This window comes from Penaeus monodon, chromosome 13 (genome assembly GCF_015228065.2).
Source record: "Penaeus monodon isolate SGIC_2016 chromosome 13, NSTDA_Pmon_1, whole genome shotgun sequence".
NCBI lineage: Eukaryota > Metazoa > Arthropoda > Malacostraca > Decapoda > Penaeidae > Penaeus > Penaeus monodon.
The window spans coordinates 10,146,965-10,161,964 of NC_051398.1; the positions used below are offsets into that span (position 1 = coordinate 10,146,965).

Consider the following 15,000-nt stretch of genomic DNA (forward strand, 5'->3'; position numbering starts at 1 on the left):
GGATGTAGTGTGGGGCTGAGTGTGGGCGGCCTGGCGGGGTTGGTCACTAACCTGGGCAGGGTTGCGGTAGAGAGGGAGAGTGGTGAGGATGGGTAGGTGCTGCTGCTGAACGGAGAGGAGGAGGTAAGCGGGTACATGCGGGCTGTGGGCCTGCAAATAAAACAACACACAAACCACATCAACAAACACACTACCACAACATCAACAACTGCAACAACATCAACTTTTTCTATGAGAGAGGGGGAGGGTGGGGTGGGGGCTAATAAAGATGGGTGGGTGGGTGGGAGAGGGTTTGTTTTAGGAAGCTGTTTCTTATGGGGGGAAAGAACGGTGAGGGTGATGAGGGCGAGACATGATCATGGGGGCTCTGGATCATGACAGGCTCATGACATATGTGACACGGCATGGAATATGAACGGTTTTGGTTGTCAATATAATTTTTAAAAAAGAGTGCCTTCGAATTTTTCTTCTCCCTTCCCTCGCCCCTCCCCTCAATCCATTTTATTTACTCTATCTTTCTTCACCTCCCTCCCAAAGTTACTACCACTTCTCCCTTCCCCTCAGTCTGTGTCTCTCCCTTCCCCTTCACCTCGACAGCCTAGCCACGAGGACGCGATAAAGCGAAAGAGGCGAGGGCCACGGAACAGGAAGGCGAACAGTGCCACGAGCGGTTTGCGAAACGGGACAGCCTCAGAATCCTGGTCTCTCCATCTTCGACGCATCTCTTTAAATTGTCGGTGACGTCATGAACTTACATATAAATCCAAAAACGATGCTCCGACTTCATATAACATCAACACTTTGTTTATAGAAATCTATGATGATATTATCTATGCTTAGCCCATATCAATGTGTTGTTGAATTGACATTTACATAAAAGTATTACGATTGTCACTAACAGCATAAGGGATTTTAAATTTGAACTTGCGTGTACATTTATTTCCTTGAAATTCTAGATTAAAAGAACTTAATGCTTGGTCTATGGGATGAATTGAATACAACTAACAGTATTTTTTATTTTGAAAGTAACTACAACATACAATTCGCAACGAAAATAACTCTTTCTTGGTTTATGTATGCGAATATATATGTGAAATTGTGGCGACTGGAGCGAACGTATCTTAGGAAAAAAATCAAACACCGAAAATTTCTATGACTTTATAGGGCGTAAAGGATTTGTTTTATTTAAAGGGCGTAAACGAGATAAATGGCGGGCGTCGATAACCCTTCTGTTAACGGTTGGATACGGTATATAAATCCATCACTTTGGTGTCCAACAATTCATTATTTTTGCATATCAAGTCAGAACACAAATATATCACTTCCCTAGTTCTTTCCAACTTTCTCCGACCTCAAAGACCCTTCCATAATTCGTCTTCCTCCTTCATTTTCTCTCTCTCTTCTTCCCCCCTTTCTTTCTTTCTGTTTCTTACTTTCAATTTTTTCTTTCTCTCTCTCTCTCTCTCTCTCTTTGTCCCTTCCTCCCTTCCTTCCATTTCCATTCTTTCTTTTGTCCTTTCTTTATCCTTTCTTTCATTCTTTCTTTCCTTCCTCCCTTCCTTCCTCCTCCACTTTCCCTCTCACCCTCCTCCCCATCTCTCTCTCCCTCCCCTTCCTCCCTTCCTCTCTGTCTCCCCATCCCTCCTTCCCTCCATCTCTTAACTTCTCTTTTCTCCTAACACCTCCACTCCCTCCCCACTCCTTACCATCCCATCTATCACCCCCCCCCCCACCCCAACGGACGGCCTCCTGCGCACATACGTATGGCAGCCACGTAGCCCACAGCGCCGTTGAAGGAGAAAGAGAGGGCCTTGTGGGCGTGGCAGAAAAGCCCATTGTATTCACCACAAGTAAGTAATGATCCCCGCACATGATACTCGGCCCAAAAGTACAGTGTTCCTTTGATTTTATTATTATTACTATTATTGTTTATTTTTTTATTTCATTTATTTGTATTTCTCCTGGACTTGACACCCCTCTCCTTCTTCCTTTCTTCCTCTCTTCTCTTCTCTTCTTTTCCCTTCTCTTCACTCCACTCCTCTCCTCTCCTCTTCTCTCCACCTCTTCTCCTCTCCCCTTCCCCTCCACCCTTGGTTCCTGGGTCATGCTAGGTACCTTCAATACAGCTACATGCTTTCTTACTACGTCACTACATGATGCAGCCTTTGTCACAGCAAGGGAAACATACAGACAGAATACAGTTAAAGAATAGGTTCATGAAAATGTGTTGTCGTTTACGAGGGATGTTAGGCGTTGGAAAAAAGAAAGGGAGAGGAGGAAGAGGCAGCTAGGAGACTTTCATATAAATAGTATCATCCATATATACACACATCTGTGCGTATATACATACATGTGTTATGCCAATATATATATATATATATATATATATATATATATATATATATATATATATATATATATATATATATATATATATATATATATATATATATAAGCGCAAGCGTCGATAAATAGTTATCGACAGAATCAGGATATTGAGAATTGTCCAGACGGGTGACGATTGTTGAAACCTAAAATACCCAATGTCTGTGCGTCACCTCGTTGGCATTGGAAACACCAAGAGTCAAGCAACTGTGTGGCACATCGTCATGGCACTGTTGGCATTGCAGAGGGAACACTGCGCGAGCTGACTGGCTAACGAGGGGGAAGCAAGCAATAATTACAGTTGACTACAGTGTAAACATTAGCCAATTCAAAGCCGACAGAGACGCAGCTTCTTCGCCCTCTGGACACAAGGAAACATACTTTTTTATATGCCCACCGTACGCTAACAACGCAACTAACGCTTTTGTGTTCACGAAGTGGCAAGGGAAACAGAACGCCAATAACGGTGTCAAGGGGGTGTAGGCGAGGCACAGTTCCTTCAAGAACATCGGGGAAGGACTTTGAGAGCAAAGACTGGGGGCGGGAGGGGAAGGGGTGGGAAGGGAGGATGGGAGGATGAAGGAGGGAGTTCTACATGTCAAGACTATTTCTTTTTTCTATTATTTTGATCTACAAGAAAATAACAAGGAAAGAAAATCATACTTCCAAAAAGAAAAAAATATATATATATAAAAGGAAGAATGTGAGTTCAATCTACAAAGGATCGAGGGATGTCCTACAGCGAGAAGGAACAGGAAGGCCCAACGACTTACCATGCTGAGGCCATCTGTGCCGTGAAGTCTGCACCGAGGGGGTACGGATACTGGCCTGAGGCGGCGAAGGGGTAGACGGGCGGCCGCAATCCTGGAACAAGAAAAACATCAGGTTAGTTTCATTTCGCGTTTTTTCCCCGTATTTCTCTAATTTCGACTTTCCCCCCTCTTCTTTCAAACACAAACAAATTATCAAATTAAGAAAAGGTTTTGGAGGATGGTTGAAGCGAGCGAGCGAGACAGATAAATAGATAGATAGATAGACAAGTAGATCGATGCAGAGAAATAGGTATTTAGATAGAGATCTACTGGCTTAGTTAGAGCGCAAAGGAATATAATCATTATGTAAAAAAAAATACGGAAAACACAAAGTAAAATAAAGCTAATAACTTATAATAATTATAGTAATAAGAAAATAATTATAATATTATTAATAACATAAACAAACAACTACTGTAGGAGAGAGACGGTAATGGGATAGAAAAACTGAGAGAGAGAGAGAGAGAGAGAGAGAAGAGAGAGAGAGGAGAAGGCGAAGAGAGAGAGGAGAGAGAGAGAGGAGAGAGAGAGGGAGAGAGAGAGGGGAGGAGAGAGGAGAGAGGAGAGAGAGAGAGGAGAGAGAGACAAAGACAGAGAGAGAGGAAAAAGAGAGAGAGAAAAGAGAGAGAGAGAGAGAGAGAGAGAGAGAGAGAGAAAAGAGAGAGAGAGAGAGAGAGAGAGAGAGAGAGAGATTGAGAAGAGAGAGAGAGAGAGAGAGATAAAGAGAGAGAGAGAGAGAGAGGGGAGAGAGAGAGAGAAGAGAGAGAGAGGGAGGAGAAGAGAGAGAGAGAGAGAGAGAGAGAGAGAGAGAGGAGAGAGAGGAGGAGAGAGAGAGAGAGAGAGAGAGAGAGAGAAGAGAGAAGAGAGAGAGAGAGAGGGGAGAGAGAGAGAGAAGAGAGAGAGAGAGAGAGAGAGAGGAAGAGAGAGAGAGAGAGAGAGAGAGAGAGAGAGAGAGAGAGAGAGAGAGAGAGAGAGAGAGAGAGGGAGAGAGGGAGAGAGAGACGAAGAAAGGATATCACCGATAAATTAACAAACAAATGCACATGAACATATCGGCAGACATCCAAAAAGAAAGGAAGGGAGACAAACAGAAGAGACGGAAGAGAAACACGAGAAACATGAAGCTATGCTAACGGTCACGCCACTAATGCACGCGCACGCATTAAAATTCAATGAAGACTCAATACTCCATATTCATGAAAGGAGGAGAAGAGAAAAGAAAAATAAATACAAAGAGAACGCTGGAATCGGCATATCAACAGCCAAGAACACATTCGAAGCAGAGATTCTGGGGGATGTGAGATAGGGAAGGGGAGGGGGATAGGAGAAAGGGAAGGGGAGGAGGATAGGAGAAAGGGAGGGGGAGGGGGATAGGAGAAAGGGAGGGGGAGGGGGATAGGAGAAAGGGAGGGGGAGGGGGATAGGAGAAAGGGAGGGGGAGGGGGATAGGAGAAAGGGAGGGGGAGGGGGATAGGAGAAAGGGAGGGGGAAAGGGAGGGAAGATGGTAAGGGGAGGGAACGAAGAAAGGAAACGTTTGGGGAAAATGAAACTGGGGAAAGGCGGGGGTAAAGGAAGTGAGCGCGGGGGGGGGGGATGGAGGAATTAGTAAAGGAGAGAGTAAGGTAAAAGGAAGAGGTGAAAAGGGAACAGGAGGAGATTGGCAAAGGAAGTGGGGAAAGGAAAAGGCGATGAAGGGAGGAGGGGAATGCTCATGGGTTCCTGATCTCTTTGCAATCAAGGGCAAGAGTTCTAAACCGGCGTATTCATGCTCCTTGGTGGTATGACGAGATGATTTGGATAGACTGGCGAATGGTATGTGTCTTGGGGAGAGAGAGAGAGAGAGAGAGAGAGAGAGAGAGAGAGAGAGAGAGAGAGAGAGAGAGAGAGAGAGAGAGAGAGAGAGGGATAGGGACAAATGGCATACGGTTTGGCGTGAGCTTTGGCTAAATTATGTTTATTTACCTATCATTAACCTTCGATGGTACAAGCTAAAACCATTAGTGTGGCAAGGTGTTTTATAATCAGTATGAAAGCTATGTGAAAACTTTATATCGATAGCTTTAAATGAAGACGGAAACTCTTTTCAACCAGCGACTAAAAAGATGTTTGGTTTTCTACGAAATTGGAAACGTACACTAAATGTTTAACCCCCCAGGCCATAAGCAGCGAACTCATTTGGAAAGACCACTTATTCGTGATATAAGAGAAAACTACGTGGTAAGCACAATGTCCACTGCCAAAGCGAAAAACAAGTTGAAAGACATCACTAATTCAGTGTCACAGGACGAATAAAATGACACCTGAATAACAAAAGCTCGAGTCATTTCAAGCGAAAATCGGTGATCAATACAGAGTACTTGAGTTGCATCATTACTTGCGCGAGTAATGCTAAACAAAAATAAAGTAATGAAAGGATGATCACAAATAAAAGCTCAAGTATATACACCGCAAAAGTACCCAAAATGATGAAATATAAATAAATGAACGATGGGTGCGTCGGGCGGCTTCGCACCCTCGGCTGCCTCGCACGCTCCCCCGCCCGTAGCGACATAGTGGGCGCCCCTCGGTATCCCTCCCCCTCCCCTTCCCCCCATAGCGACGAATTCGAAAAAAAATGTGCGGATTATAAGGTTGGTTGTCATTGCCCCGCAACACCCTCCGGCGCGTGGCGGGCCACGTCACCCGTCACCCGGTAACTCAACAACCCTTTTCTTTTTAAAAAACTCTTCTGTTACACGCGTGCGAGTCGTGCGGCTGGCGTTCCTCTGCCGTCTGCTTACCCGTCGCAGGGCCTTTGGGGGTCGTTCCCGGCCGGCAGAACATCGCTCGAATCGTCATCACCTTGGGGAGTTGGGGAAGTGGGGTGGATCACGCACCTGCACGCCCGTACAACTGTGCAAGTCAAGCCTCTGCTCCTGCCTCCCTCTCAGCTCTTCATCTGTGCTGACTGCGTATGACTGTCAGCCTTAAGTACACAGAGCAGATCCTCGACCTATCTGACTATACGCGCAGGAATAGCTGACAGTGATACATGGCGGGATTATGTATGACAAGAGATGACTGATTCATTCAGGATAATGCACACGAGTCATGATACAAACTCTGGCAGCGATCAGTACAACAGAGTATACACACAAGACAAGGCCAAAGTGCTAGTGAGTGTGCCCGACAGGAGCACGGTACATGTCCCACAGCAGGCTGGACGCATCCTCCACAGACAGAGAAGGACAGGCAGGCGACAGGTGCAGGCGGGTCCGTCATGTGGTGTTTGTCGGCGCCACTCACAACCTCGGCGCCTCACGCGATGTATTAATCAAGTGAACGTCTAAAATGTTCCTGGGACACACAACTCCACCAATATTGATCTGGCAAACACGACCGCGATCGTAAAACAGGGTACGCGCCCCCTGGATTTATGCATTGGTGTTTTAGCAACAATCTTTATAAATGTTACACAGCCGCCATAAACCACCGCCGTGATGAAGTATGTATTACGGAATTCTCGACCGAAATGACGCGAATTCCAAATGTATACGAGACCACAATTTCCTCGCTGGGATCTCGTTTTTGTTCTAGCTTGAGCCCATCCTCGCGCCCGACTCGGAATGTTCTAGACGCATAAGAGCGAAGACGTGCAAGCAAACAAATAAAGCACAAACAATGCGGGACGAATAATCACAATAAAGATAAAAAGTGACGACGCAAGTCAGCCTGAGGATGGTCGCCTTCCCCGCCGAGGGGGCCGTCACGAAGGTAAACAACATACGCGAAACGTTTATGAAATAATAAAGAATCGGATAATACAAACCATAAGCCGTCCCCGCTACGATATTATAATCAACGAGGAATCATAATCCAGCCAATTAGCAATTAATTATGTGGGTTACAGAGCCGCTCCGTGACTGCCTCTGTCCCCGCGGGTCGATGAGACAACAAAAACGAGTAAATCCGTTCGGGCGGAGGTAAAAGTCTCTCGTTTCAACACATTACCGAGACTGCAACGGGGAAGCCCGAGATTAGAACGCTCGTCTCTAACTCTCCCTCTCTCTCCCGCTCTTTCTAAACATTACTACGACTTCAAACCGCAGGAGACATCAAAGCTCTACAGAGGGAGTGCGAGACTTTTTTTCCTCTCTCTCTCTCTCTCTCTCTCTCTCTCTCTCTCTCTCTCTCTCTCTCTCTCTCTCTCTCTCTCTCTCTCTCTCTCATTTTAAACGGAGCAATACGCATACATACGTACACGAACCGCGCATTTATTTTCGTTTGTTGCCGCGGCTAAAACGTTGCGAAAATCATCCCTGAAAAGACGTTTCTGACGCCCAATGAACGCGAAACAACAATTGGCTGTCTTGGCTGTCCGTCTCTGCGTCCTTCGAGCGCGTAAAACATTAGCGTGACGTTATGCGCTGCACTCACGCTACAGAACGTGCGGCGTTTGACAATAAGTAACAATTAACTCCCATAACTCTCAATAATATTTCGAAATAATATCGGAGTTGTGAAAAGAAGTGAGTCTAAGGAAAACAAAACATACATACATCCACACACTCGCATATACACTTTATGTATGAGTCACTGTGCGCTGTGTGTTATGTGTAGAGTATAGTGAGTAGAGTGTACTTGGGTGTAGTGTGCGTGTGTAGTGTGTATATAGAGTGCGCGCGTGCGTGTGTGTGTATGTATATGTATATCACAGCGACATTGATCAGAGTAAATAGCTTTACAAAGTATTGGAGAAAAGGACACCAGAAATAACTAATATATATCAAAACATGACGAAATAACACATGCAAATTCCCATTTTCCATCCAACACAACACTCAGTAAAAAAAGAGGCTCTGCCGTCAAATGATTGATAAGCAGGCACAAAGGACCCGACACTCAAGGTAACTTTAAACAGATTATACCATAAAGGACCTGAACAATTCCGGAAATCACAACAGTAATAAGGTAATTGATGTGAAAAACTACGAAAGGATAGAACAATAATTCATATTTTTCGATTGAAAAAAGAATGAATGTGTGAAAGACCTTTGATCCTAACTGTGATGATAATAATACCCGTGATGATGATCATCGTAGCGACAATAATGATAACAGTAAAAATGATTGTGAATCGTTATGCTGCTCCTTGTAAGAACAACAATAATAATTATAAACTAATAGTTTTTATCTTTATTTTATTGTTGTTACCCACATTACTATCCCTATTACTGTAATTATTATCGTTATCATCATTATCATCATCATCAATATCTTTAGCTATTAAATTGATAAAACAATCACATCACGTACAGAGAAAATCTACCTGTCAGTCATTACCATCCTTATACCGAACTCCGAGGCATCACTTACCGGCCTTGGGATCCAGCTGGTACGGGGAGATGCCCATGTGGGCGGGGGGCGGCTGCCCCAGGTGCGTCTGTCCGTTGTGGTAGAGGGAGAAGAGAGAGCCGCTCGCGTGGCCGGCCGCGCTCAGGCCCATCTTTTCCGCCGCCTGTAGGAGACAAGGGAAGGGCGTCAGTGGGGGCTGTTCTGTGTGTATCTGGGCGTTTGAGGAGGATGGGGTGTTAGGGTGTAGGGGTGTAGGAGTATAGGGGTGTTGGGGTGTGGGGGCGTGAAGTGTAGGGGTATAAGGATGTAGATGTGTGGGGTGTGGGGATGGCTTGTGGATTGCGGGATAAATGTGTCAGGTATGGGTGTGGGCGTTTGAGGTGTGTTAGTGCGGGTGAGTGGGTTGTGGAATGAGTGTCAGGTGTGGGCGTGTATGTGAGTGTGAAGCGTTGGAGAGAGGGTGTTGGTGCATGGGCAGAGGGGGAGAAGGGGGGAATATAAGCTTTGGGTATTGGAACAAGATTCTGCCATCCATTTTTGATGACTCTTATAATTCGGCAATCACTGGTACCATTAGGTTATATTTTAAAACAATCCCATGTTCAAGATTTAAGGAATTTGATTAGCAATTCTCATCTTACTTTCGGTTATTTCAATCCATATAACCCTTATTCTACATTTTTATAAAATCAGCAGAACGAAAAAAAAAATAATAATAATAATCCACACGTTAAATCTACTATTCCAGAGCGTGTACCAACATTACCGGTATTATTATTAAAATATATGTTTATTACGAGCTACAGCTGTTATATTGACATGAAAATATCTGCGTATACTTTATTCATAAACTGTTTCACGTAAATACACTAAAAACGCAGTCCATCGGCGGGAAAGGTAATAAGTAAATGTACGCATCAAATAAATGATCATTGGAAACAAAAACACTAATAATCAATGTTTCATGAAATACAAAAACAAAATCCATCACACAGATCAAAGTGAAACTTCCCGTATATACAATACATCAATAAAAAATAATGTTAATCTATCTGTCATTTATTATGTGCAGTAAAATAGAATGTGGGACAAAAAAATTCACATGTTTAGAATTTACATAACAGAAAAAAGTTACATGAATTGAAATATTATAATATTTATGGAGCGATGACAACACTAATTGCAAAAAATACCCACACGTATGTACTAATGTATATATTCCCTATAATAAATAACTCAACACAGCTTTTATGTAAATCGAACACTGGAGGTAATGAAAAAAACGTTTTTATTTTGTTTCCTTTATCTATATAAGGCTTTTAAAAAGTAAGCCATTTGAAAGTGTACTGAGAGCAAGTGATTCTGAATGCCACAGTCAACCTTCCATTCCGTGGTGCGAAACGGATCCTCGAAGTTCAGTATTTCTTTCATCTCCATTTCCGAGTCTCCGCCACAAAGCTCCGTGTTCCCATTCTTCCCCAAAGCCTCCTGTTCTCCCCGGAGCCTCTTCTGGTCTTAGATCCTGCGCTTCCTCCTCCCTTTGGACTCCCACTGGACTCCCCCTGGCCCCTTCTCCCTCGGGGGATGATGGCGCGTTAGAACACCCTCTCCGCGAGCGGGAAACAACCGGAAAACACGAATATTGCTTCATTTGGATAATTCCCGGATTCCAGAGTACGGGTTCCCATGGAACCAGGAAGAGGTCTCGGCTCGTCCGGGGTTTAGCTCATTCCCAGATTCCTGACTTTCTACTCAAGAATGACTTGGAGGTCGCTTCTAGAAGGAATTGAAGGAGCAGGCGTTGACAGAAGCTGATAAGCAACGGATCAGTAGAAATACCTAATTCGGGAAAGCAAAAAAAAGTAGACTCGTCGAATTAACTTTTGTCTTCATCAAGGATGGAAGATAATGCTCAAAGTTAAAATATCGAACTAGTTTAGATTTTTTTTTACGTGAAACTGACAATCCTCAGCTACACCTACAATTCGATTTTTCACCGGGTGGGCACGCGACTTACGCCAAGATTTAATTCCCCCCTCTTTTACCGGACTACCTGCCGATCCGTGAAGAGGGCGCGATGGACAAGAATCTGGATGGAAACGCATCATTATTATGAGTCTGAAGCCGCACTGGTATGAAAGGGGCCTCGGGGACTAAGACGGACCGGGACACGAAAGAATGGAGGGCCAGGCCGCACCCTCTATCACAGAAAGAGAATCAATATATGTTGAACACGAGTGGAAACCTGTATTCTGTGAGCCGGGGTCTCCTTCTCCCAACCTGCTCTATGCCGACATCGGAAGGCACTATACAGGCTCTGCTCTAACACCATTCATCTGGAAACCCATTCAATGCCATTATCATAATGTCGACAATAATCATTATTCCTAATGGGTCGTAGACATCAAGTATGAAGAAAGAATGAATGAAATGAAAAAAAAGAATAATACCATTACTATACTGTATACATTTTTTCTTTTTTTTTAACCTTTATATTTTTCTGACAGCGGACTCAGTGTAACTAGCAAACTATGCGGCCAGTCACGTGTTAAGACTGTATTAATTCGGACGTGATAAGATGTTGCACAAGCTCGTATTTAGGCGATGACGCAATTTCTGCATTAGCAAGATGACACTCACGAGATATCGATGCGAGAGCTCCTTCCCCCTTCCCTCCCTGCGCCCCCAGCCCCACCCCATCCCCCAAAATAAGAAGAGCGCGTATTTTCGATTTTAAGAACATTATAAATGCACATGTAAATACCCTTGACTGTTGCTGATGGGAATTGAGGAACCATTAGAAAATTTAAGTCTCTTACCGGGAGTCGTCACAAGCGAGCGTGACGCGGGGGACGGCGGCCATAATGCCGGCACCGATTTAACTCCCAACAAGAAAAAAAATATGAAGGAGCTCCTCCTCCCTTCCCCCCTTCTCCCCCTTCCTTCCCTCCCTCTCTCACCCTCCCAGGATAAAAATAAAAAGCCTCTCGTTCAAAATGAGTAAAAAAAAAAGGATGATCTGGTGCAGAATTTCCGATCCTCGTTCATTTCCTCATTTCCCTGGGTAATTCTGGCCTTCAGATGACAATGGCGCGGGGCGGGCGAGGCGGCGGGGGCCTGCCTCGTCTTCACGCCAGCGCCGCCACCTTCGCCTCGTGGATTCCCGCCGCTTCCCTTACTCATATTCCTTCTACGTAAAAAAATCATTCCTTCTCGGCTACATTAGTCCCCGTGATCTTGCGAGGAATTTCCTTTTCCCTCGAAATGCGTCTATGTATGTATTCAGAATTTTTCTTTTAGAAAAAAAAATCTAAAAAGTAATAAATCAAATGATCCATCTGTCTGTATTTTATGCCCGAGACAAAAACGACACTCCATTTTGTTAAAATATTCGTTTCTACCAATGGAAGCCTTAATCTCGGCTTGACAATTTCCCTTGTCTTCTCTTCCCCACTCTGCCTAAGGACCCTCATAAGACAACACAAGGAGCTACGTAAATCAGGGGCGGAGGGAGGGGCGGGTGAGGATGGAGGGGTGAGGAGAGGGGGCGAGGGGAGTGAAGAGCGGAGGGACGGGGGAGAGAGGAGAGGGGGGGAAGGAGGAGTGTCCATTACCAGAACTCCGCCATCACTCTTGTAAGTACCGGTGGATAACGACCAAATTATGCCGTAATGGCTTTAAACAAAACCTTGGCTCCGGCTGTAGGACGCTCAGGCAAGAACTACTGCGACCATTTAAGACCTGCGCCGGAGGGAAATTAATCAAGCTAAAAGTTGCACGCATTCCCTTCTCTTAAAACATACATTAAAATCCGTACAAAAATGTCGTGGATGGCGATTTGAAAAAAAGAAGTGAGAGAGAGAGAGGGAAAGAAAAAAGAGATGGTGGAACCGGCAGCGTTTACACAAACCTTCGCTCTCGCGCTCGCTCGCTCGCTCCCCGTGCTGAGGTGGTGACGCCGAGGATGGAGTCACTCTTTCATTCTACTTCGGCTTAAGGCCTTTCACAGTCAAGGGTTTAAAAATGGTGGAAAACTGTTAACTAAGTATCGATCTGTTAGAGGCAGCCCCTGTGCGAGAGGGTGCTTGTCCGAGAATCTCTAAAAGGTCTTTTGGCGCGAACAAAGTAGAGAGGTGGGCTGCATTAGCGAACAAAGCCCACACGAGCACCCGGCATTTGGGAAACTCCCGGTAATACATGCAAATCCTGGATAACGTTTCGGGATTGTGTCAAGACGCGTGTGGGATGCTGCTGTTGCTGCTGCTGTTCCTGTTGCTGTTGCTGTTCCTGCTGCTGCTGCTGCTGATCCCTGGTCGAGATGCGTCGTGTAGGGGTACTCCGCGGACCGGCCGATCGCTCCAAGTTGCCGTCCGCTTTTGAAGGCAAGGCATCATAACCTGCAGGCTGTTGCAAGTTCAAACTAGGCTCACATAACTGTGCGATGTTCCTTCACCCTGGGCGCCCCATAGATTGAAAGCCCCTGCCCCACCCATATTTTGAAAGCCCCTGCCCCACCCATAGATTGAAAGCCCCTGCCCCACGGTGGAGTTTGATTCCGCAATATCAGAGTGATATTCCATCTCCCAGGATGCTCCCATTTGCGGAGCAGGAGACAAAGGCTCCAGATCTGATAGGGCGGGTTAGATGCCGTGATTACTGGCATGATGTACGGGACATGAGCGTGCCAGCTGGCGGTTAAGGCGGGCTGTCCCACACACCGGCGCAGGATGAGAGTATCCTACACGTCAAAACTGATGGGCGCCCGCATGCCCCCTACACAAGCCCTGGTAACGAGCGCCCCCACAAGGCTGGATGCAGTGCCACATTGGTATAGGTACAGGCACCGCCTGTGCCACGATGCAGGCATGGCGAGCGGCAAGCGAGGACCCGGCCCCCGCTTCGGTGGCTGAGGCCATGGAGGAGCCGCCGCCGGCGCTGTCTCCGCCGTGAGACTGAGGCGGGGATACCTCTCCAAATCCTGAAGGAGGATTACTTCTCGGCTCTCTCCGAGGACGCGGTGCTTTAGTATCAATTGATATAAGGCAGAAACATTAGGGCGGATAGCAGCAAAATTGAATGTTAAGATCTTCTCCCCGATCCGCTGGCGACAGAAGTAGGCTCACACGCGTGCACGGGATCGGACCCACAAGTCTCCTGTGTACACAAACCCACAAAAAAGAGGCTGCCATCCATGAAGAATTAATGAGGACATATAATAATCAATGGACGTAGAGTCAACCTTCCCTCCCGCCCCACCCCCATCCTTTTCCAGCAGATTCAAATGTCAAAAGGGCAGGATATTTGATGCCACCTCCGCATGCCAGTCAGCCCTGCCGATCTTCCGGGAGATATACTCGCAGCGGCAAGCGCATTAACCACATCTAAAACCCACACGTTACTCTTTTATTTTTTTTCTCCCGATATCATTATATACACGCCATCTTGTTTTTTTCTTCTTTTCTATTTTAACCCACTCTACCTGACATTTTATTTTCTAGATTGCAAGTTTACCCTTCATCGATCCATATTTACATTTTGCTACTCATGTAGTTTTCTCTCCGTCGCCCGCCCTGCCTTCCCCCGCTTCTCCCTCCACCTCATTCCCCATCCTTCCCTCACGGATTACCTTTTCCACAGTTTTGGAACTGTATTTAGATAAATGATAACGTAAACACTTGATTTAGAACTGCCGAGCATCCTGGAAGTGTAGCGGGGAGAACGCTCAAATATTGGACGATGAAACATTCTAGCTCGGCAGAATGGCGCTAAAGTTAACCGAGTTTAGACAGCCAGTGCAAAGTAAATCCAAGTTTTAAACTGAAAATCTTTTAATTACTCTAAAGAAAGTCTTGGGTGTTATAACCTCACATAACATATTTATTTTGGCGCAATTGGGAAGACAGCACGAGAGAGTGCTTTTTCTGTGAAATGTATATACAATCATAAAATGTAGAAAAAATACACTAGTCGGGGAAAGAAATGAAATTGAAAAGGAAGAAATGACTTGGAAAATGCTAGCGTATGCATACATACATCCATGCATGCGTGGAAGCACACACACACAAATACATACATACATATATACATAAATGCATGCATACATACACATACACATACACATACACACACACACACACACACACACACACACATATGTATATGTATATGTATATGTATATATATATATATATATATATATATATATATATATATATATATATATATATATATATATATATAATAAGTATGTGTGTGTGTGTGTGTGTGTGTGTGTGTGTGTGTGTGTGTGTGTGTGTGTGTGTGTGTGTGTGTGTGTGTGTGTGTGTGTGTGCACACGTACACTTCACCAATCCTTCCGAAGTATCCCCCCCCCCCGCATCCTTCAAGACGATACCCTAAGACTCCCGGGAACTCGTGCAGGTCGAGGCGGAGAACTTCGCACTTGCGGCCGGAGACTGTAAATGGGGG

At 45.2% G+C, this 15,000-nt stretch overlaps 1 protein-coding gene across 5 annotated transcripts in view; it reads right to left on the bottom strand.

Annotated features, from left to right (window-relative positions):
• Positions 1–8,872, bottom strand: part of LOC119580119 (protein pangolin, isoforms A/H/I/S-like) — a 34,288-nt gene extending 25,416 nt beyond the window's left edge. For 2 of the 5 annotated variants that reach the window (XM_037928057.1, XM_037928058.1), the window contains exons 1-3: positions 8,554–8,714; positions 3,159–3,249; positions 52–150 (exon numbers count right to left, since the gene is read on the bottom strand). In XM_037928057.1, the coding sequence (XP_037783985.1) occupies positions 52–150; positions 3,159–3,249; positions 8,554–8,683 (320 nt within the window). In that variant the 5' untranslated portion in view covers positions 8,684–8,714. Of the gene's footprint in view, positions 1–51; positions 151–3,158; positions 3,250–8,553 lie in introns of all 5 variants that reach the window. The other 3 variants (XM_037928060.1, XM_037928056.1, XM_037928059.1) reach the window with 3 other exon arrangements.
• Positions 8,873–15,000: the final 6,128 nt, after the last annotated feature.